This window comes from Haliotis cracherodii, unplaced genomic scaffold (assembly GCF_022045235.1).
Source record: "Haliotis cracherodii isolate W230 unplaced genomic scaffold, xgHalCrac1.p SCAF_24, whole genome shotgun sequence".
Classification (NCBI taxonomy): domain Eukaryota; kingdom Metazoa; phylum Mollusca; class Gastropoda; order Lepetellida; family Haliotidae; genus Haliotis; species Haliotis cracherodii.
In genome coordinates this window covers 6,785,202-6,809,037 of record NW_027266280.1, presented here as the reverse complement: position 1 = coordinate 6,809,037, position 23,836 = coordinate 6,785,202, and the positions used below count along the sequence as shown (strand labels likewise).

Below are 23,836 nucleotides of genomic sequence, written 5' to 3'. Positions count from 1 at the left end.
ACATATCGTTCAGAAAAAACAGTTGTTCAGTTTTCTAAATAAAAATATAATAAAAAGGGAGCTCAGTGATTCTTTTCATCTAGACTTGCCAAACATTATAGACTTGCATGGGCTGTATTTCATATATATTTGTATCAGGGTCTGTAAGACAGACTATTCAGTGTATAAAAGTGTATAAGAGTGTATATGCTATTCTGACAATGAAATGAAGTAAGATTATCTACTAAATCTGTATGAAAACACAAAGGTCCTTATTTTATCCTTGAAAAATATGATCATTTCCTTAATAAAGACTTGTCTCCCAGTGAGACTTCCCTCCCGTCAAATTCTCCCCGACCCATTTTCTTTAAAAGGCAAACCGGTGACTGAAGACATGAGCAACGATATATACCGCAGGGATACCATGACACTAGACTCACACAGCCTGACCACCTGATACAATGTGGTAACCCTAAACATAGGTTTCAGGGATGCTGGTCTCACTAGGCTACCCGACCGCCCCGTCTCACTAAGTGACTTGCAATACAACAACAGGACTGTTTTATTGGCCGCTGTACATTTATACTTTATTTACAACAAACAACAGACATCAGAATTTGGGTTTCCGCTGTCGCCCTGTGTACTTTGTGTCTGGACGTACATCTCTGTAAACAATAAATGTGATGATTAGTTGTAGAAATATACTGTACATCCAGCACTTATGTAGATATGTACACATGTAAATAAAGACAGAATGCTGAACTGTAACAATTTTGTGGATATACATTGTATCTTGTGCTGTTTTCACTCGGGGAACACTGAGATTTATGCCTGCACATTCTGTGTGACAAACCACTACACAAACAGTTGCTTGTTTGTTTGTTGTTTAATGCTGCACTCAGCAATATTCCAGGTAAATGATGGCAGTCTGTCAATAATCATGACTGGACCAGACAATCCAGTGATTCACATCATGAGCATCGATCCACGCAATTTGGAGCCAAGTCAGCGAGCCTGACCACCCGATCCTGTTAGTCGCCTCTTACGGTAAGCATCGGTTGCTGAAGTCCTGTGCTACCCCGGATCTCCACGGGTCTGATTGTGCTGACATAGTTTGGTACTGGTTGTCAGTCCATTATCAATGACAGACTTACCTCCCCTGGCAAAGCCCATCCATGTGGATTGAGACTTATCTCCCCTCATCCATGTTGTTTGTTTGTTCTTTAACCCCGCACTCAGCAATATTCCAGCTATATGATGGCAGTCTGTAAATAATCGAGTCTGGACCAGACAATCCAGTGATTGACATCATGAGCATCCATGTCGAGTGAGACTTACCACCCTGTGAAAGCCCATCCATGTTACCTCTTCTGTCAAAGGCCGTTCCTGTGGCGTGAGACTTACCTCCCCTGTCTATGTGGAGTGAGACTTACCTCCCCTGTCTATGTGGAGTGTGACTTACCTCCCCTGTCTATGTGGAGTGAGACTTACCTCCCCTGTCTATGTGGAGTGAGACTTACCTCCCCTGTCTATGTGGAGTGAGACTTACCTCCCCTGTCTATGTGGAGTGAGACTTACCTCCCCTGCCTCCGCCGCCTCTCTTTCTTCTCCATGATCCAGTCCCGGCTTTTCTTCACCGACTTTCCTCGGAGTCCACGCATGCGCTCCCTAGCAACACGGCAACAGTTGATACATTTCATCACCACAAGTCCCTCACAACAACATGAACAGTTAGTGAGTGAGTTGGGTTTATCACCGCTTTTAACAGTATTCAAGTTATATCACGGCGTGTCAGCTTCATGTGGGAGGTAAGCCCAAAGTGATGCAGGTCTCAGACGTTTACTACTTCGGTGAAAGCCACGAGCACAAGTATGGTGCTGACAAACCTAGAAACATAATCGGGGCGAACTGGGATTCGAACCCACGATCATAGGTTTCTGGCGTGCCCAAAGGATGCAACTCTGCACAGCGAATCGCGGTGCCTTAGACGACTGGGCCACCCGTGCCCCCTGAACAGCTTAGGGAAAATACAACAAGAAAACAAATCCAAAATATCTTTGAGTTTATACTTACAAACCCCACAGGACACATATATAAGAATCTAACTATCAAAAGCACATTTTAAGATAAAGTAAACCATGTTCTGTCTCTGTCTTAAACCTCGACTCCAACTGACATTTCCATTTGCCAATTCCTTCACCCAGAAATGAACAAAATCAAACATGAGTGAGAGAACAATGAGTCAGCAACATTTTCAAAAATCCCCAAACATCCCAACAGCAAGATGAGATTGTCTGGACCTGACCTGAGGAAATACAGTGGTCTGTGACAAGGATGTCCTGCTCACCGCCTACCTACCTCTTGTCGGAGTTGGCGATGTGGTTCTGTGCCCCCTCCTGTGCCCCGAGTCCCTGGGGCAGCTGCTGTGCCACGCCCCCCGCAAACAGGCACAGGAACAGTCTGCAGGAGAGAGTGTCGGCATTGTCAGTACAGTGTGGCAGGGACAAGTTAGAGGACCAGGAACTCATGGTCTAATTGACTAGAGCTGGGTGTTTTGTGACACTAACAGTGAGCTTGGAGAAACACCACTTTGAATTGTTTGTTTGTTTGTCCTCCAGATCTGTCATATTTTGTTTTGTTGTTTAACCCCTCACTCAGCAATACTCCAGCTATAGGGAGGTGGTTTGTAAATAATCCAGTCATGACCAGACAATCCAGTGATTTACATCATGAGCATCGATCCACGCAATTGGGATATGATGACATGCATCTATCAAGTCAGCAAGTCTGACCAACCGGTCCAGTTAGACGCTTCTTAAAACAAGCATAGTCGCCTCTTATGGCAAGCATGGGTTGCTGAAGACATATGTTACCCTGGATCTTCATGGGTCTACACCACTTTTTAAAAGTATTTAAGTTACCTTGTTTCATTTTGTCACCTAGTTTGGAAGGAAACTGAACAAATATTTTCAGCTTCAACTTTTTACAAACCCCGCACAAATGAATGCATGGAATGTTACCATGGTAACAAGTCAGATGGCACACAATGATGCGAGAGATATCGAAGACATTTAACAAGACGACTCAGCAATTCCATGCATTGAACCAAGTTCATAATTTCCTGTTACCAGGGTTTAGAATGAGTGAGTGAGTTAAAATTTAATGTCACACCCGGGTTCAGAATGATTTTGACAGTGATGGTTTCACCCACTTTTTAGCCTTGGTGCTGTTTGGGAAGTCAATGACGAGGCCGCCTGTGAAACCCGACTTCATTGCCTGCTGTGTGATGAGCTCGAGCTGTTCGACAAGAAACAGAAAAAATCAACAGAGATGTTCAAGACACCCAGGACATCAATAAAACATACCCCATTAAAACACTGACAATGTCTGCCGACCAGCCCAATTTTAAAAACTAACTCAAAAATACCAATTTATAGAGTGACCTCTTGTATAAGCTTTGTTTGCCTTTTTCTTGCTCAATGCCACAATATTCTTGCTATATGATAGTGACCTGTTAATAATTGATCAATCAGTGATTAATATTATGAGCAACGTTCCATGCTGTATCAACCAGTGATTGATATTATGAGCAACGTTCCATGCTGTATCAACCAGTGATTGATATTATGAGCAACGTTCCATGCTGTATCAACCAGTGATTGATATTATGAGTAACGTTCCATGCTGTATCAACCAGTGATTGATATTATGAGCAACGTTCCATGCTGTATCAACCAGTGATTGATATTATGAGCAACGTTCCATGCTGTATCAACCAGTGATTAATATTATGAGCAACGTTCCATGCTGTATCAACCAGTGATTGATATTATGAGCAACGTTCCATGCTGTATCAACCAGTGATTGATATTATGAGCAATGTTCCATGCTGTATCAACCAGTGATTGATATTATGAGTAACGTTCCATGCTGTATCAACCAGTGATTGATATTATGAGCAACGTTCCATGCTGTATCAACCAGTGATTGATATTATGAGCAACGTTCCATGCTGTATCAACCAGTGATTGATATTATGAGCAACGTCCATGCTGTAACAACCAGTGATTGATATTATGAGCAACGTTCCATGCTGTATCAACCAGTGATTGATATTATGAGCAACGTCCATGCTGTATCAACCGGTGATTGATATTATGAGCAACGCCCATGCTGTAACAACCAGTGATTGATATTATGAGCAACGTTTCATGCTGTAACAACCAGTGATTGATATTATGCGCAACGTTCCAAGCTGTTTGTTGACACACCATCAACTATCTGTTATATTTAGTTGCCTCGTACGACCAGTATATGTTGCTGGGGACCTAGCCCGGAGTCCCGGTGGCGGTTATTAATGAAGAAGGACCAGCATCTGAACCTGCGAGATACCCCTCCTGTTGTTTTGTATTGTACTCATCCTCAGTGCATCTCCAGTCACATCAGACAAGTGACGATCCGGGTAAGAATAGGTCTTCAGCAACCCAAGCTTGTCGTAAAAGGCGACTATGCTTGTTGTAAGAGACAACTAATGGGATCGGGTGGTCAGACTCGCTGACTCGGTTGAAGCATGCCATCGATCCCAATTGTGTCGATTGGTTCTTATGATATCAATCACTTGATTGTCTGGTCCAGACTCGATTATTTACAGACCGCCGACATATAGCTGGAATATTGCTGAGTTTTTGGAGTGAAATACAGATTTTTGACAGATCACAGCATCCCAGAAAGGGGTATATAATTGCCTAGCAACTATCATTGAAAAAGTTTTAGTTTTATTGACCTTTGAATTAAGATTGTTCACTCCCACATGAACTCCGGAAACAAATTTACCCCATCTCCACCTCCGGGGCTTACAGTAAACAGTTTGGTGTACAATGCAATGATGGGACTGTCCCTTTTAAACGTTGACAGTGCAGTGATGGTATGTTCTGGACCCGGGTATTCCTACTGGGACTGACGCTCACCTGCTGACTGTTCTCTGGGTACAACTGAAACACTGCACGGGATCCGCGACTCTGGAACAATCATGCAGCCATTACTGAGGATCGTGCAGCCAGTACTCACACTCTGCTATAGGTGCACATTTGCTTATAAGGGACTGACCATTTGATATTCAGGAGGGGAGAGATTTTTTGTTGTTGATTGGATATATTTTCAGTTACAGCTGCAAAACCAGTACTTTAAAAAATTTAAACTACCCGGTATGAGTATTTTTTTCAGACAAACACCTTGCAACAATTTAATTTTGGTTGCAGAAAAGGGGGAATAGTTTGACTTCTCCGGGGTTTGACTCGACTTAATTATTGTCTGGTCTAGCCATCAGATAACAGAAAGCAAACATACTAAATTGTGGATGTAAATAACTTTTATATTTATATAGAAACAAAAACAAAATCGTTCACATGTCACCATATTATATCATGCTTAGGTCATTATACGTGTTAGAAATGCTTATGTTTACTATGTTTACTAAGTTGTGTTTTGAAAGAAAATATGAGTGTCATTTATCAGGTTAAGGATTCACTTCTTTTTAACTCTTGTGATCATAAATTGCAATCCGGAAAAAAAGGAATTCGCCACACTCAGTTCGAGATGGGATGGACTGACATTAGCTGTAGACGTGGGCCCGAATATCGGTTTCTGAACAGGTCTAGATAAATCCCCGAGACATTCATACTCTTGTTAACCAGCTGTACATATAAAGTGCTCACCATCGACGCATAGAGTGAGGAGAAAAACTTGCTCAATCGTTTGGGTGGATGGTGAAACTTCTTGTCTGCATTGCACAGCCATTGCAGGGCCGAAATACTGCAAATAGAGAGACACACGCAATACAATCAAATCCCTTTCCCTGATACAATACCTCTGTGTATGAAAAATGTCAAGGTGTCGACGTCAACGCCAAGATGGACACAGCTTGTATGAATATTTCTACTGGCATTTAAGACTGATAGGACATTAAAGAAAAACATCTTGTACCCACCTGATGACGCCGTCGAAGGTGCCAGGTCGGAAGGGCATCCCATACCCCATGTCTCCGTGCAGGAGGTCGCCCTCCACCTCACGCTCCCGAGCTATGGCTGAAACAAAGTGACACTGGGATTTCACATTGCTGGGTCTTTGCAGAGAGCTTATTCACACAGTTTACAAGCCTTAGGCAAGGCTTTTTTTATTTTTAGGATTACAGATTTTTCAGCCCAAAGTCCAGGGTTGGAGGAGGGAAAAAAAAGAAAAAAAGAAATAAATAAAAAGCCAGACATCAACCTAAGAAAAGTTGTTGTGCTAGGTTCAGTCGACATGTCATCTTTTGAAGTTTCTTGAGTTGATGCATGTGCCGACATTACTTGCTGTTACTAAGGTTAAAATAACATTCCCAACACAGTTGTTCATATCCTTAATGTTAATTAGATGTTTTCGAATGTTTGCAAGGGAATGCAGGCAAATGCAGAATGCCTCTGGCATACTTTATGAACATATTCTGTGCTCAAAAGTGAGTAAGTATGATTTTACGCCGCTTTTAGCAATATTCCAGCAATATCACGGCGGGGGACACCAGAAATGGGCTTCACACATTGTACCCATGTCGGGATTCGAACCCAGGTCTTCAGCGTGACGAGCGAACGCCTTAACCACTAGGCTACCCGACCACCCCCCTGTGCTCAAAAGACCACCATTTGTGATGATAAAGCCCCTTGTAACAATAAACATTCTACCTTACAACACGGACAATTGTCAAGGGAGGCTATTCATGTTCGGCTTCGAGATCAACAAAGGTAAATTCATGTGTGTTTTTTATCAAAAGGTGATGATAACAAATAAAATAACTGACTACGTTGCTATCGGCTACGGAAAAAATGGAAATCCGATTTCTTTTTACATTTTCTCAAAAATTTAAAGTCGGCGGGTCCATAATCCGAAAACTATATAAAACACCTGGCCTTACTATTGATAAAACAGCTGAACATATCAACATGGTCCGTTCTTGGTCAGAGAAAAAAAGAGAGGAAAAAACAAGCAGTAGTTCTGACAAATACTTTTAATTTGTTCTGCCCTCATAAATGTCAAAAGTCAAAAGTGGTCATACATATTATTCACTAGGCATGTGTTCACTGATGTCCCCCTGACCTCCCTTTCCAAGCATGTGGTCACTGATGTCCCCCCGACCCACCTTACCAAGCATGTGTTCACTGATGTCCCCCCGACCTTTTGTTTGTTTGTTTGTTTGTTGTTTAACGCCGCACTCAGAAATATTCCAGCTATATGACGGCGGTTCCCCCCGACCTCCCTTACCAAGCATGTGTTCACTGACGTTCCAACTTACCAAGCATGTGTTCACTGATGTCCCCCTGACCTCCCATACCAAGCATGTGTTCACTGATGTCCGGCCTTACCAAACATGCGTTCACTGATGTCCCGCCTTACCTAGCATGTGTTCACTGACGTTCCAACTTACCAAGCATGTGTTCACTGATGTCCCCCCCGACCTCCCATACCAAGCATGTGTTCACTGATGTCCCGCCTTACCAAGCATGTGGTCACTGATGTCCTGCCTTACCAAGCATGTGTTCACTGATGTCCCGCCTTACCAAGCATGTGGTCACTGATGTTCCGCCTTACCAAGCATGTGTTCACTGATGTCCCGCCTTACCAAGCATGTGTTCACTGACGTTCCAACTTACCAAGCATGTGTTCACTGATGTCCCCCCGACCTCCCATACCAAGTATGTGTTCACTGATGTCCCGCCTTACCAAGCATGTGTTCACTGATGTCCCGCCTTACCAAGCATGTGTTCACTGATGTTCCGCCTTACCAAGTATGTGTTCACTGACGTTCCGCCTTACCAAGCATGTGTTCACTGACGTTCTGCCTTACCAAGCATGTGTTCACCGATGTCCCGCCTTACCAAGCATGTGTTCACTGATGTCCCGCCTTACCAAGCACGTGTTCACTGATGTCCCACCTTACCAAGCATGTGTTCACTGATGTCCAGTCCCATCCACATGTGTCCCTGATCTGTCAAACATTCTCCACTCAGTCCTGATCCACATCTGAAACACATAGCAGATAGTTAAGGTCAAACATATAATAGTGGAGAAGTAGTGTTCAAAATTTATGTTATCAATAATCCTGGTTATTTTTTAAAATTCTACTCATAAGCTACCAGCCCACCTTGAAATCCGTTACTGTTGCTAACTTGGGATTACAGAAAGTGTTACAAATTCCAGCTTAAATGTTGATGGTATTTACAATATGTTGTTCTCACATAACATCCATATCCATTGACTGTTTGAGCTATATCACGGATATGTAATTGTAACATTTATGACCGTAGAAACAATGTTATTTCAGAATATTATTTATCTGACTTGTGTACATACACCATAAAGTATGTATAACATTATCCCAATCATTGAGGTGTGATTGCCATGGTCATCATGAGCAGGCACTTACCCTATATCCAGTATAAAGCATGGTTTGTCATCAGGGAGTGCCAACAACTCAATGGCTCGTTCTGATAACTGTTGCTGAATCTCAATGATTCGAGAACTGAAAAAGATAAATATTGCTAAGAAATTAGATTATATATTTTGAATTACAGTAAAAATGTGAACATGATTGTATCAAACAGTCAGGATAGACAAAATTTGTATAAAAAGTTGATGACCATGTCAACAAATTTAAGGAGGATAGACATATGGTTTTAACATTTTCAAACATGGGGAACGGACCACCATAATCAACATGAGTTTCACTCATAACAGTGACATGGACATGATGGATGTTGTATACTCTTTCAGTACGCGAATGAGACATCAACATTGCGCTTTTTTACGTATGATATATATGTGACATTTTGCAATATATCACAACAGATGTGTGGGATTTACGGATGTGGATCATACACGGACATTGGATATGTGAACTATGTTCTTAAATGAAACTTTTAGTTTAAGAACACATTGAAAGGTAAGTCTTGTTAAATGGTCAGTACGTTGGCTGTTCTGAAGCATTGTTTGCAAACAATAGTTGATAACCCCTAGCTTTCTCTGCCTTGCACGCCTAATTCTGCAATTATTTAAAAACGCCCAAAATCATCTACATACAAACACTTTAATTTGAACATGTATGAATATATACTACGCCCCATAATAACTCACTTAGAAATGTGATTAATGGTTATGTAGTAGCATCAATTTGACTGAACTCGTGCAATTAACATTATTATGTAGATGTTAAAAATGTCCACTGTTACTCGAAAGCGCTCAGTTGGTAGAGGACCGTTTCTATATTTTCATCGTGCCACGTTTCCTTAAGCTGAAAGGTAAACACGCTAAATCTTGAATATTTAGATGTTATTGCGTTTTAAAGTTGCAACATCAGTATGCTTCGCACAATTGTGTGTATATGATGTATCATGCGCAAAACAATTTCTATTGGCAGTGGACCCTAAGCGTAAGCTATCCGTAGACCTTTCCTAATGCACTTTGTGGGGCGTATGTCTGTTAGCTATGATAACACCGCGAAATGAATCTGTCAGAAAACTGGCCCACGTGGGTGAAGTTACTTACTTTGATGTGTATTTTTGGGCTTCGTCCTCATTGTAGTACTGCAACAGATTGAAATAACAGTGACGAGGGGGTTAACATTACACAGTCTTATTGTCAATCTAAATCTTACGTAACAATAGACGTCACGAGAAAAAACTTACGATTTCTGGGGGTGCTTGCCTTTCGGGTCTACCTGAAGACGCCATTTTGAATTCATAAAATAAAAACGACACTGAAATGGAATAAGAAATATAAACAACGATGTAATAAACTTCCACTTCAGGGCGCGAGATGATATTACCAACGATATATTTCAACAGATTATAAAAACCCATTGTTACCACATTTATTAGTTTACCAATAGCAACCATATAGTGTGGAAATTCAAACGCGTTTTCGTAAACGTTTTCCGCATAGCCATTTTGTCTTACCCCCAGAATGGGACGCAACTCCTTGCGTGAAAACCGGCCTAAAATTGCATGGACCTTCGACATAAAATATCAGCGAAGGTCAGTTAAAGCTGTAAATTAATCGTGCTAATAAGTTTTTCGTGGCGGTTGTTTGCGTAATGGTGAAAGTGTTACGCAGCCTTTGTCAAACATCTAATACCGTCAAGACCGTTTGTTGGCTTTGACTAAAAAACAAACAAGACCGTCCACAAAACAGAACTGCCAGCACCAGTGTTTATTATCTAAGTAACGAACACACCAATTACAGCCGTGTCGTAAAATGGCCACGAAGGCAGCTCGGAAATATGCACAATTTACAGGTTGTCTATCAAGGTGCAAGTCAAAAGACTCGGCAAAGTCACTACAATATCCTTGTGAACACTTTTCAACAATTAGGAAAACAAATCAAGAACTTTCACTACCTGTGCGTAGATTACGGAAAATGTGTAGATCTATACACTCAACATCAACATTTGGTTCTCCCAATTTACCTAAAAACCGCAGAAACATTTTGAATTCTTATTTGTACCTAAACCTCAGGAAATGGTATTATTCAACACACCCCCAGAGACCAAAATCAAGGACGCATTACTACAATATATTAAAAGTTACACCAAATGCAACCCAGAGCCAGATCAAAGTTGCGTATTATGAACTGTCCAAAATCAACCATCCTGACGTCAATAAAAACCCAGAAGCAAGTCTAATATTTGCAGAAATATCAGAAGCGTATGAAGTGTTGGGTAATGTGAAAAACAGGCGCATGTATGACAGAGGGGTGATGAGTCCACTTGTACAGAAAGGGGACGACAGCTTCCATGACGATGAAGGCTTTGTGTCAAAGAGAAGAGAAGCCCCTACTGGACGGACAAACGTGTATAACTTTGATGAGTTCTACAGGCAGCATTACGGTAATGTGAGAAGGAAGAAACAGGAAGATAAGCAACTGAATGAATTCATAAGGAAAGAAAGGGAAGAGCATCATTTGATGATGATGAGGAATACAGCTATTTTGTTTCTGATCCTTTTTTCTGTTGCAGGATACTTAGCTGTAGAGGTGTTTGATCTAAGACAAATCTCCGTATCACCAAAAGATAGGAAAAAGGATTAACAGCATGTGTGATTTGTAGTATTGTGATGCCAAGAATCATAGATCATCGAATGTTGTGGTCTTGGGATCTGTTACAGTGGGCATGATGACAAATGCCATTCAGTTTTCAAGGGGTCCTTGCTATAGCATGATCACTCTCTTGTTAAAAGTTAACAAATTAGCAGTTTCAAATGTAGAAGGACTACAAGACAGTTGCTGCAGATTTGAGGATAAATATCACATAAACACTCTCTGAGCAGATTTCAATGAAGTGCTATATACTTCATCGAGGATCCAATGTGAGATTTGTGTAATACATAGAGAATCTCACCCGAGTGTCTTTTGATATCAAATATATCAACACTCGTTGATAAAAGTGGAAAAATTCTGAGGCTTGCTGAGGATTTTTGCCACTTTTATCAACGAGTGTTGATATATTTGATATCAAAAGACACTCGGGTGAGATTTTATTTATCATCCAACATCATTCTTTCAACTTTTTCAATTTGTAGACAGTAATTAGCATTGTCTTCAGTGTAAAAGTACTGCAAACAGCTTCAGTAGCAGAGCCATTTGTGATGTCATTTTATTGTGACGTCATGGTAACCAGTGACGTCACAATGGTCTGCAAAGCATTGTGATGTAATTTCATTGCAGCGATATCTACACTGTAGATATCGCTTGATCTCATCCAAGCGATATCTCCTGTGGGAGCCAGTTTTGGATGATAAAGTCCTACTAATATCATCCAGGAGTGTCTGGTGAACATGATCTATGTCTGGGACAACACTGCCATCCCGATTTTGTCAGGAATTAAGGACAAAAATATGTAATGATCAGGCACTTTAAGAGACATTCATTGATTGAACAAAATTCAACACTGTAAATGATAAATCTAGGAACCCTCTAATTTTCAACCTTAAAATAAGAATAATGACTAGGACCACTTGACCCTGATTTTCGAAAGCTTGGATAAAAATATTTAAAGGTCAGATAAATGAAGTAAAATTGCCAAGCCAAATCTGAAAATTGATTGAGATAATAAGATTGGTCAGCAGTGACCTTTCACATGGAAAGAAATGTATTTTCTTCTATGTGTGCCCTAGCACTCAAAGATGATTATAAGTGCCTGTTGGAATTTAAGTGCGCCATCAAGAACAATACTTCTGATCCATTTCCTTGATGTATTATCTCAGTGAATGTCATTTCACCATGTTGTGGGTTCGAATCCTGGTTCGCCCCAATTATGTTTCTAGGTTTGTCAGCACCATACCCGTGCTCGTGGGTTTCACCAAAGTGGTAAACATCTGAGACCTGCATCACTTCTGGCTTTCCTCCCACATCAAGCTGACACGCCGTGATATAGCTGGAATACTGTTAAAAGTGGCGTTAAACCCGACTCACTCACTCACTCATTTCACCATGACATAGATACAGTGTAATACGATTGTCTCTTAACTTTACACTGAGATTGATAATACCCTTGTGAAATATACTGTCCACTCAGCATATTCATATGTTCTCTCACCATGGGCGGAAGTAAACTGATTTCAGATTGTGACCTTCTGGCACCAAGAACATATTTTAACCATCCTATTACCATTTTAACCATGCCAGTGGTACTCAGATACAAGGAATTTTGAACCATGGCATGTTAAGTTAGGGCTGAAACTACACACCCCTGGGGAACACAGTGCGAGGAAATTTATTTGAGCTGGATGTTTAAATCTCTCATTTGATATCAAGTTTGAATTTTGGGTCATCGGGTAGGGTCTGTCACTTTTTCAATTTTGGGTACACCAGTGATTTGTTTCAAATGTATTTTTAATTAAAAAAACAAACATTTACTTGTTGACATAAGGGTTGGTGGAGATGGTTGTCTTGTGTCACTGTACTGTGGTATTGTTATTTCTTTATGTCATGAGTATACATGTATTATATATACTGCAATTACAGATGCTGAAGTCAGATTAAGGAAAATATTTCACCTGTCATTCTTGGTTTTGAAGAATATGGTAGAATTGAAGTAAGTACAGATTCCTCAGGCATATCATGGAGTCAATTTAACTGCTGGCCCTTTGCCCCGTGGCCAGTTAAAATTACAAAGGGCTTGCTGAAATGTAAAGAAGATGTCCCATCTGGCTATTCATATTTCACCCCTTCTCTGTGCATGGTTATTTCTTTTAATTTGATCATCTCCGTAGAATGACAACCGGCCACCATTTTGTCATGTTGTGTACTCTTTATTTGCTCATGAACCACTACAAAATGAAGCAAATGGAAGCCAAGAGATAATCTTACAGTGCAAAACGTTTTAGGGGTGACAAGTTCTAAACTTTTCAGAGCCCTGATGGGTGGCTAGACCTCAGGTTCAGCCACTTGGCGACCTCCACCATTTAATTGTAGGACAGTTTGGAGAAGGGCCAGCAACTTTTAAAAGGAGCAAACCCTGCTGGCTACATACAAATTTGTTGTTAAATCTAACCCTGGACATCAAGAGATACTGTTGATTTTATTGTTCCTGTAAGGGCCAGCCTTTAGTTGAAAGTGTCACAAGTTGATATTTTATTGTTACATTTGGACATTCTATTTTGATGGCTCATTTTTAGCACTTACATTTAAGGAAGATTTGACTTCTTTTTAAATGGTGTAAACAATTAAGATGTGAATTTTTTTAAAAGGAGTACCATATGTGAATGTTCACCATATTTTTTGTCCAGTCAATAAAGCAAGGGTTAGAACTTATCACTAGCCCGCTAGCCCGAGGCTAGTAAAAATTCTTTTGGGCTAGTACAAATTTCTCAATTTCCCCATTGTTGTAACACTAGATGGGCATTTTATGTGTACTCGGGCTAGTAAAGCTTTTGAGTTTAGTTCTAACCCTGTAAAGCATTAAGCTGATTCAGGTTGTGGAGTCGAGGGACAGCCAGAACAAAAGTACTGTAATGTATGATACTGAGGAGAGATCAATGCTAGTTAAGTTTTATTTTGAAAAGTCAGGAAAATCTAACTTACCTCAATTGCAACTGTCTTGTCCCACTCAGGCTATTTCCACACTGTCTTTCACTTTTGAGGTTTTGCTAATTAAATATAGATGATTGTGGGTTCGAATCCCAGTTCGCCCCAATTATGTTTCTAGGTTTGTCAGCACCATACCAATGGGTTTCACCGAAGTGGTAAACGTGTGACACCTGCGCTTCGGACTTTCCTCCCACATTAAGCTGACACGCCGCAGTATAACTGGAATACTGTTAAAAGCAGCGTTAAACCCAACTCACTCACTAATTGATGTATGTATCCCAATTGCGTGGATCAATGCTCATGATGTCAATCACTGTATCGTCTGGTCTAGTCATGATTATTTACAGACTGCCATCATTTACCTGGAATATTGCTGAGTGCGGCATTAAACAACAAACAAATAAGCAACTGTTTGTGTAGCGGTTTGTCATGCAGAATGTGTAGACATAAATCTCAGTGTTCCCTGAGTGAAAACAGCACACAATACAATGTATATCAACAAAATTGGTCCCATTTGATGTCCATGAGTTCTACACAGTTTCATTTCATTACCTGATTCAGTGATAGAAACAAACAGTTTTATTCCAAAAGTCCTTTTAATAATAAGATATAGCAAAACCCTTAAAAAGGGCAAATTTCTACTAGGGTTTTGGATACCTTAACTATTGGGCAGTTTGGCAAGGACTACAGCCACTTTCTAATGCTGAAGTGGATGTGAACTAGTTTTGGGATATTGAGGAACACATTCACTTTGTCCTGAATGAGTGAGGACGTATATCTATATGCCTGTGATATGTTCTGTGTGATATGTTTTAATTGAGAAATTTTGTTTTAGAAGATGATTATGCATAACCATGATAAAGAGTGTATGTATATGATTATATGAAGTGTTGTGTTATTGTTTGATCATGTCTCCATATCATAGGACTTAGAACCCGTGAAGATCTGGGCCTTCAGAAACCCATGCTCACTCTAAAAGGCGACTATGCTTGTCAAAAGAGGCGACTAACGGGATCGGGTGGTCAGGCTTGCTGACGTGGTTGATGCATGTCATCGTATCCTAATGGCGTAGATTGATGCTCATCATGCCGAAATGACGTGAGCACCCTAAACAAAATTTAGCAAGCCTCGCGAGGTTTTGTTTTACACTGCACATCATTATGTCACGTGACTCATTTTGCTGCAGTAAAAATGACGTCACTAGGCTAACAAAAAGCATCAAGTTTCAAGCCGACTGGGCCACCCTTGCCCAAATCAACATCTGAAGTAGCTGTCTTATTGTACAGCAAAGTCAGCTCTACACATACATCTGACTGACTAAGACAGGTAATTGTGCCTACGATCAAAACCTTGCATGGATGGAACGAATGCCTTGAGCATGTTGAGACATGCATGCCCTATCCTTATATTGACTTGGTTGTGTTCATCTGTGGTAGTTATCTGGGTTACCGTTCCAAGAATGTTGTTCAGGGACCACATGCAGAGAGGATCCATAGCCATTATTTGTAATCATTTCCACTCTTTCACAAAACGTAGACTAACAACAGTCATTTCGTTACCTTTGAAGAGCTTGGTTATAATTAGTCTTCCGCAACCCATCCTTGTTGTAAGAGGCGACTGATGTAGAGGGTGGTCAGACTCGCTGACTTGGTTGATGAATGTCATCATATCAGACTATACTATACAAGAGGCAACTAACAGCATTGGGTGCTCAGGCTCGCTGACTTGGTTGATCCATGTCTTCGTATCCCAATTGATAGATTGATGCTCATGATGTTAATCACTGGATTGTCTGGTCCGGATCAAATTATTTAGTCCGCCATCATATATATAATTTTGTACAAGTTTCTTTTAGTTTTTTGGGGATGACCTCAGATAGTGATCTAGGATTCCCAACAGAGTCCTTGGCTGGTAAACAGGAAAATAAATCAATATATTGTTAAAAAAAATAAATTATTTTAGTGATCTCATTTTCAGAAATTCTGACGAATTGTGAAATTTAAAATTAAAACTTGGAATTTTTTCCGTCATTTGCATGCAAACTTGGAACCGAATATCAACCTCTGAGCGGGTTTAGATAAATCTGTGGACCCTGATGGCCTGCTCTGTTTCACAGAGCCTTCCTGTGTCTATCTTCATGTTGATAACACATCTGTGAGTGAGTGTTGGTTTACACTACAGTAAAATAATAATCCAGCATTAACACTGAAACTAATCAAGGCTCTTCAGCAAGCCAAGCAAGCCAGACTCATTGACTTGGTTGAAGGAAGACATCCTATCCCAATTGCGTAGATTGATACTCTTGTGAATCTCTGGATTTTCATATGGCTCTCCGTCATATAGCTAAGATATCGTCAAGTGTGGTGCTAAACAACAAACAAACAATCAAGACTAGGGGGGGAAAGCAATGGCTGCCAGCAAGAGCAGAGATCTACACTGAAGGGAAACAGTGACACTCCCGACCAAATCACACATTGTGACCATCCAATCCTCATTTTAGTCTGCTCTTTCAACTAACACAAATGCTTGGGGCCCAGACTCTCTACTATCTCTGGACGTGAGTGGGTAAGGTTTTACTCTGCTTTCAGCACTATCATGGCACAGCAGTGTCCGAAATAACTGCCTGCTCGTGGCTGGAAACTCTTCTGTTGGGCTGCATGAAAGTTGCCTCCACCTGCTCGACTGTCTGGCACATAATTTTAAGCAAACTTATGTAATCAATTTTATTACAAGTTCTCGTAGATTCTCAAGTAATTGTAAGCATTATTTCAATGGAATCAAGATGCGATTTTTCAATATTTATAATGTCTGAATGCGGGCAGGCAACATACATGGGTCAAGTGCCAAACTGTCTTGTTTGGTTTTTAAATCATTTCAAGCACAGAACAGCTTAAAATGGCTTCACACATTGTACCCATGTGGGTGAATGAGTGAGTATGGCTTTACGCCGCTTTTAGCAATATTCCAGCAATATCACGGCGGGGGCACCAGAAATGGGCTTCACACATTGTACCCATGTGGGGAATTGAACCGGGGCCTTCTGACGTGACAGATGAACACTTTAAAACTAGGCTTCCCATCAAGACTATCTTTAGGAAGGGAGAAGCAACAGTTGTAGTGGTATTGATCATGATGTAGGACATGACTTTTGCATATTCAGCAAAGCTAGAAATGACAACATTGTAACAGACAAACCTAGTATTAAAAGATTTATTTCTCCATAATTATGTACAGTGGCATATTGCACAAGGGTGAGAAATCAGTTGTCCTTACTTGGAGTGTTGGAGTCTATTTGTAGCGTAATATTGTCAGAATACATACTCACAGTATGTAAACAAGCTTACGTTTCAGTCCTAATCCCAGGTATGTTACCAAGCCCATCAATAGAAGCTGACAACTGTTACTTAATCAGATTTATCCATGTTTTGGGCCTATCTGTATTTCATGCAAGCCCTGATCACATGTCCAATATGAGAAAAATATTTAATTTTGAAATACATATTAATCAAACCGTAAGTTGGAAGATGCCTTAAACATAAATGTAATTCCCAACGATCTGAATATTTATTCGTAGGCAAAATATCAAATATTCCATTCTTATAAATTTTCCTGCCTTCTGCGTGCAGTGAAATCTGTTTCGGCAGATGATCGAGACTGGTTGTTCTCTGATGTTCATCATATTGAGTACAACTGGAAAGGGGTGGACTGATGACCTGTGTTTGGTAAAGACGCAACTACATGGTGGTATCTGTATGTATGGAACGCCTGTAATTCACATGCGCTTGCCAGCAGTATTCACGGACAAGATATGGCACCTCTTCATGTCTTAACACTTTATCATATATAACCTGGTATCTGCTCAACCTTTCAAAAATCATGCCAGGGATGTAAGATAGGACACACTTTTTTTGTTCACTTGCTATACGGATCCGCCGACTAACATTTGACGAATTTGAAAAAAAATAATAATATATTCCGAATTTCTTTTTTTTCCATCCCACCCATAAGCTGATTGCACATTGTACCCAAAAAATATTTTCTAAACAAGGACCCACTGAAGTTGACATGTTAAACATGGGAGTCCAAATAAAGTTTGTTGTTTTTTTCCTAAAATGGACAGGATGCATAGATGCACAACAGTGTTCCCGCTTGATTCGTCAGGATTGCATTGCATTGCAGTTGACCAATAGAGCAGGAAATAAACTAAAATAAGAATTAACTTGCTACCCCTGCCCCCATCATTTTCTGTTAAAATCCGTAAAGCAAGTTATATTAAAGTGTAGCCTTAGCATCCATTCAGACCAGGACAGTTCCACAAATCGATCTTAGCACTGCGACTGCCATAAGTCCATGTTAAAGTATGGAAGTTATTGCTGTCTTAGCGCTAAGATGACTTTGTGGAAGAGGGTCCAGGGCGTCATTCTACAAAGCAATCTTAGATCCATGACTATCGCAAGCCTATGTTCTAGTATAGGAGTTATGATCATCGTAGCGCTAAGATCGTTGTGTAAAACGTGGACCAGTTCCTTGTGTCCAAGACAGTTAATTAAGATAATCATGTTGATGACCCTTGTCTAACTGATTGTAAATATGAGTGACTAATGAAGGTGTCACCTGTCTACAGTGTACTGCAGCTCACTACAGACATAAATAGTCATACATTATAGCCATATTTCGTAAATAAAGTAAGGGATTTGTCTAGCAATAAGATGCGGTACTTGTCGCATCTACCATGTCTATGATAAAGATTTCAATAAAATGACAATGACTTTTTTTTCAAGTACTTCTCAAGTTTTCTCCTGACTCAGTCGTCTGATTGTTCATGTTGTGCTGCAATGATCTCCAGGTAAATGATACGATGCATATTGTTATGATCAGAAAGCAATATTACCAACTATTAATGATTAGAATGAGAGTTGCGTATACAATCTTATCAAGACATGTTGTCCTTCACCAGTCGGCTGACATGAGACACAAATCCACAGATTCATTTACAGCTGAAATTTTCATCTGGGCTCTGCAGTGTGTGATCAAACTGGGGGGTCAGGTTGAAAATGTGTGGCGTTGTCGGCAGTGTGTGATGGAGCCTGCAGTGTGTGATGGAGCCTAGAGTGTGACCAAGACGACTGTTTGATGGGGCCTGCAGTGTGTGATGGAGCCTGCAGTGTGTGATGGAGCCTGGAGTGTGACTAAGCCGACCGTGTTTGATGGGGCCTGCAGTGTGTGATGGAGCCTGGAGTGTGTGATGGAGCCTGCAGTGTGATGGAGCCTGCAGTGTGTGATGGAGCCTGCAGTGTGTGATTGAGCCTGCAGTGTGATGGAGCCTGCAGTGGCATGGAGCCTGTAGTTAGTGATGGAGCTTGGAGTGCGAAGAAGCAGGTAGTGTGTGATGGAGCCTGCAGTGTGTAATGGAGCCTGCAGTGGCATGGAGCCTGTAGTTAGTGACCGAGCTTGGAGTGTGATGAAGCAGGTAGTGTGTGATGGAGCCTGCAGTGGCATGGAGCTTGGAGTGTGATGGAGCCTGGAGTGTGAACCCGAGCCTAGTGGCATGGAGCCTGTAGTTTGTGATGGAGCTTGGAGTGTGATGGAGCCTGCAGTGTTTGATGGAGCCTGCAGTGGCATGGAGCCTGTAGTTAGTGACAGAGCTTGGAGTGTGATGGAGCCAGTAGTGTGTGATGGAGCCTGCAGTGGCATGGAGCCTGTAGTTTGTGATGGAGCTTGGAGTGTGATGGAGCCAGTAGTGTGTGATGGAGCCTGCAGTGGCATGGAGCCTGTAGTTTGTGATGGAGCTTGGAGTGTGATGGAGCCAGTAGTGTGTGATGGAGTCTGCGGTGGCATGGAGCCTGTAGTTTGTGATGGAGCTTGGATTGTGATGGAGCCAGTAGTGTGTGATGGTGCCTGGAGTGTGATGGAGCCTGCAGTGGCATGGAGCCTGTAGTTTGTGATTGAGCTTGCAGTGTGTGATGAAGCCGGTAGTGTGTGATGGAGCCTGGAGTGTGTGATGAAACCCGGAGTGTGATGGGTCCTGCAGTGTGTGATGGGGCCTGGAATGTGTGATGGATCCTGCAGTGTGTGATGGAGCCTGCAGTGTGTGATGGATCCTGGAGGCTGTAATGGAGCCTGCAGTGTGTGACGGAGCCTGCAGTGTGTGACGGAGCCTGGAGGCTGTAATGGAGCCTGCAGTGTGTGATGGATCCTGCAGTGTGTGATGGATCCTGGAGGCTGTAATGGAGCCTGCAGTGTGTGATGGATCCTGGAGGCTGTAATGGAGCCTGCAGTGTGTGATGGATCCTGGAGGCTGTAATGGAGCCTGCAGTGTGTGATAGATCCTGGAGGCTGTAATGGAGCCTGCAGTGTGTGATGGATCCTGGAGGCTGTAATGGAGCCTGCAGTGTGTGATGGATCCTGGAGGCTGTAATGGAGCCTGCAGTGTGTGATGGAGCCTGGAGGCTGTAATGGAGCCTGCAGTGTGTGACGGGGCCTGGAATGTGTGATGGGGCATGGAGTGTGTCATGGAGCAGCAAACAAATCAGTCTCTTTACCATATAGATGACCAAATTAGAAAACAAAATGACAGATTCAGCTTCTAAATCAACATAAAAGAATTTGTACCAAGATTTCAGTCAGTCTGAAACAAGTCTGTGAATGTCTGTCTCCACAAGATCTATGAAATGGTAGCTACATAGGCCAACCAGGTCAGCTTCAGGAACTTGAGGCACAACATGAGTCTAATGTCAAGGAGGACAAGAAAATTCCTCTTGTCTGTACTATTGACGAGTGTACAAGAACTGTGAAAGGCTACCCAATACTGCACAGAGTTGCATAGCTTAGTGAAGAAGGAATGGTTGTACAGTAGACTCCGCCATACCAGGATATCAAAACAGTTTACCACAACTAGTCTCCACATACCTATCTACAGATCTAGGCTCAGATCTTCTGCATTAGTATTATAGTCCAAAACAAAATGATCAATAAATTAATGTATCCATTTGAAATAGTATTTTGTTATATTGATGCTTTCCTATAGACATAGGACCATGTCCAGCGTTCAACTGCTGAGACTAAGTTGCCATCCCCCTTATGAATTTATGAAATACAAACATTAAAACAAAAAAATAATTTTAACAATTTTCCCTATCTGCCTGGCAAGGGCACTCGTGTTTCAAAACCTAAATAAATCCCTCAGAACTTATTTCACACCATGAAAATCAAAACGGAGAAAAATAACTGACATGACACTTTCTATTACAAGCGTCATATCCAAAAGCAGCTACTTCGCTGAGATTAAAACAATCCTATTTTTTAACAGTTTCACTTTTTTTTGGAACCTGTAACAAAAGCAATGTTTCCGTATGTTTACCTGTATTGAAAACAATGTTTCACATTCGGAGCCACGTTGGAGATTATCAGGATAATCTAAATTTGTTGCTACGTGGAATTGTCCGACATGTTTTGATATCCCTGTAGAAACAGATGTGTTGAGGAAAGCTCAAAGTAAGGACATACCTGCATACATGCATACCCCCACGATATGCCCCGGCCAACGTCCATCCCGCCACCACAGGCGCTACTACCGTAACCGTGGTAACTGTCCACCACTAGACAGATTAATACAACTTAAAACATTGTGTTACTGGAGTAATATACTGCTTGCTTAGCATCTATCATGTCAAAGAGTAGATCTATCATTGTGTCATTACACACAGTCAGACCAGTTTCTCACAAAATACATCACCTTGATTAGAGTCTTGTATAAAGGAGAGAATATGGACAGTTTCTATTATGGAATATTGTGGGCAATTGTCCATTCCTCTGATGTGTTTGTACTGGTGGTGTCAGGATGTGCTTACCTCATGCATAGACACATGCCATTATATTTGAGCCCCGATGTGTATTGCGATAGTTAGTTAATTGGTGCCATTTTTGTGTGAAATTCTCCATGTACCGGTACCATAAAGCTTGGCTGACAAGAATTTGTAGCCATACATCAGTTGTGTTACATTTGTTTGGTTAATTTAGGCTTGACATAATAGTGGAATGATTATGACACTGCTGGTTAATGCTAGCCAAAGTAGTCATTAGGACGGGTTATTGCAAAAAGACCTGGGAAATTATATTTTTTAAAAATGGATACGGAACCAAAACAGGAATTGATACAACAGTAGGTGATGCATCTGTGAGAAGATGGCGATGCATCTGTGAGAAGATGGCGATGCATCTGTGAGAAGATGGCGATGCATCAGTGAGCAGACCTCAAAGTTTAAATTTTTACCACGTAGCCATATGGCTTCCAGTATTTTTTTCCAGGTAGCCAGTGGTAAAATTAAGAAGTCAAGCAACTAGTGTAGGTAGTCAAAAGCATTTGAAATGATCTTTTATCAAAAAACTATTTTAAGTACAAGTCACAGAATTAGTATTGGAATCGTATATTAGTAGAAACCGTACTTGAATTTTGTTATTTTTGACTCAAACAACGATGCAATTTATGTTACTAGATTATATAGGTATATCCTTGCTTATCCAATAAACTATCAACTAAAATAAGATACTAATTACAGTAATATTTATGCATTTCGGTTCATTGACTTTAGGAGGAATTAGTAGCAGACACGTTTATTTTTGTGTGTGTCTACAAATGTGTAGCAATAGAATTTAGTTGCCACAAGATATTTTTCAAGATAGTCATTTGGCTACATCTAAATTTTAGACAGTAGACACATTGAAACTTAGGTCGCATTTGCGACCGTTTTAGTCACAATTTTTAAGTCTGAGATATTTTAGAGGTATGGTGATGCATCAGTGAATCGTAACCCCCTTAGTTAACCTTGTAGTAGCCTGTGGTGGCCGGGACTGACCGCTGGCTGGATGATCACACACTCACATACAGAAACAATCATAATTCAGAATCAACATATACAGACTTAGTATTATACAGCCATCCGGCACCATGTCACACCAAAGCTTGCAAAACTTGATGCATTTAGAATGGTCATCAAATTCTGCTTTACATTGAATTATTTGTTTTACATCAGCTGATACAAATATAGCAAAGATGCTGCTAGCCCATTTGTGACTGTTACCATTCTAATATCACAGCTTAAGGGAGACGTGTTCATCTGACTGGGGACTCTGCTTCTCGTCAGCTCCAGCAGTAGGATACAGACAGCGCTCACACGCTCAACATGTCACAGGGTTATGTGACCTTACCCGGATGAAATATTTAACAGTACATTTGATTCAATGGTGGCCATGTTAATTAGTACCAGATTATTACCAGAATGACAACATAATCTGTTGAATGGGTTGTATTGATATACAATGTAAATCATATCTCGTCACCAGGTTTACGCTGAGACACATTAAAAACTATGTCTCAACACCAAGGTAACATTGAGATACATTGAAACCTATGTCTCAACACCAAGGTAACATTGAGATACATTGAAAACAATCTCTCAACACCAAGGTAACATTGAGATACATTGAAAACAATGTCTCTATACAATGTAAATCATATCTCGTCACCAGGTTTACGCTGAGACACATTAAAAACTATGTCTCAACACCAAGGTAACATTGAGATACATTGAAAACTATGTCTCAACACCAAGGTAACATTGAGATACATTGAAAACAATGTCTCAACACCAAGGTAACATTGAGATACATTGAAAACAATGTCTCAATACCAAGGTAACATTGAGATACATTGAAAACAATGTCTCAACACCAAGGTAACATTGAG

General features: G+C 40.9%; 3 protein-coding genes across 3 annotated transcripts; 1 reads left to right on the top strand and 2 right to left on the bottom strand.

The window, feature by feature from the left end:
- Positions 1 to 552: 552 nt before the first annotated feature.
- Positions 553 to 9,902, bottom strand: LOC139472288 (18S rRNA (guanine-N(7))-methyltransferase-like). The gene is made up of 11 exons (XM_071254721.1): positions 9,693 to 9,902; positions 9,553 to 9,590; positions 8,435 to 8,530; positions 7,949 to 8,031; positions 5,966 to 6,062; positions 5,694 to 5,790; positions 4,947 to 4,997; positions 3,191 to 3,276; positions 2,338 to 2,439; positions 1,558 to 1,647; positions 553 to 644 (listed from the first exon to the last, which is right to left on the bottom strand). Exons 1-11 carry the CDS (start codon positions 9,900 to 9,902, stop codon positions 590 to 592), a joined length of 1,005 nt encoding a protein of 334 aa, XP_071110822.1. The 3' UTR covers positions 553 to 589.
- Positions 9,903 to 10,062: 160 nt separating this feature from the next.
- On the top strand, positions 10,063 to 11,352 carry LOC139472435 (uncharacterized). Its single transcript, XM_071254913.1, has one exon. It carries the CDS (start codon positions 10,261 to 10,263, stop codon positions 11,089 to 11,091), a length of 831 nt encoding a protein of 276 aa, XP_071111014.1. The 5' UTR covers positions 10,063 to 10,260; the 3' UTR covers positions 11,092 to 11,352.
- A 6,725-nt stretch (positions 11,353 to 18,077) lies between these two features.
- On the bottom strand, positions 18,078 to 22,848 carry LOC139472340 (uncharacterized). Its single transcript, XM_071254802.1, has one exon. The coding sequence runs from the start codon at positions 20,634 to 20,636 to the stop codon at positions 19,725 to 19,727; it is 912 nt and encodes a 303-aa protein (XP_071110903.1). The 5' UTR covers positions 20,637 to 22,848; the 3' UTR covers positions 18,078 to 19,724.
- Between the last annotated feature and the right edge of the window lie 988 nt (positions 22,849 to 23,836).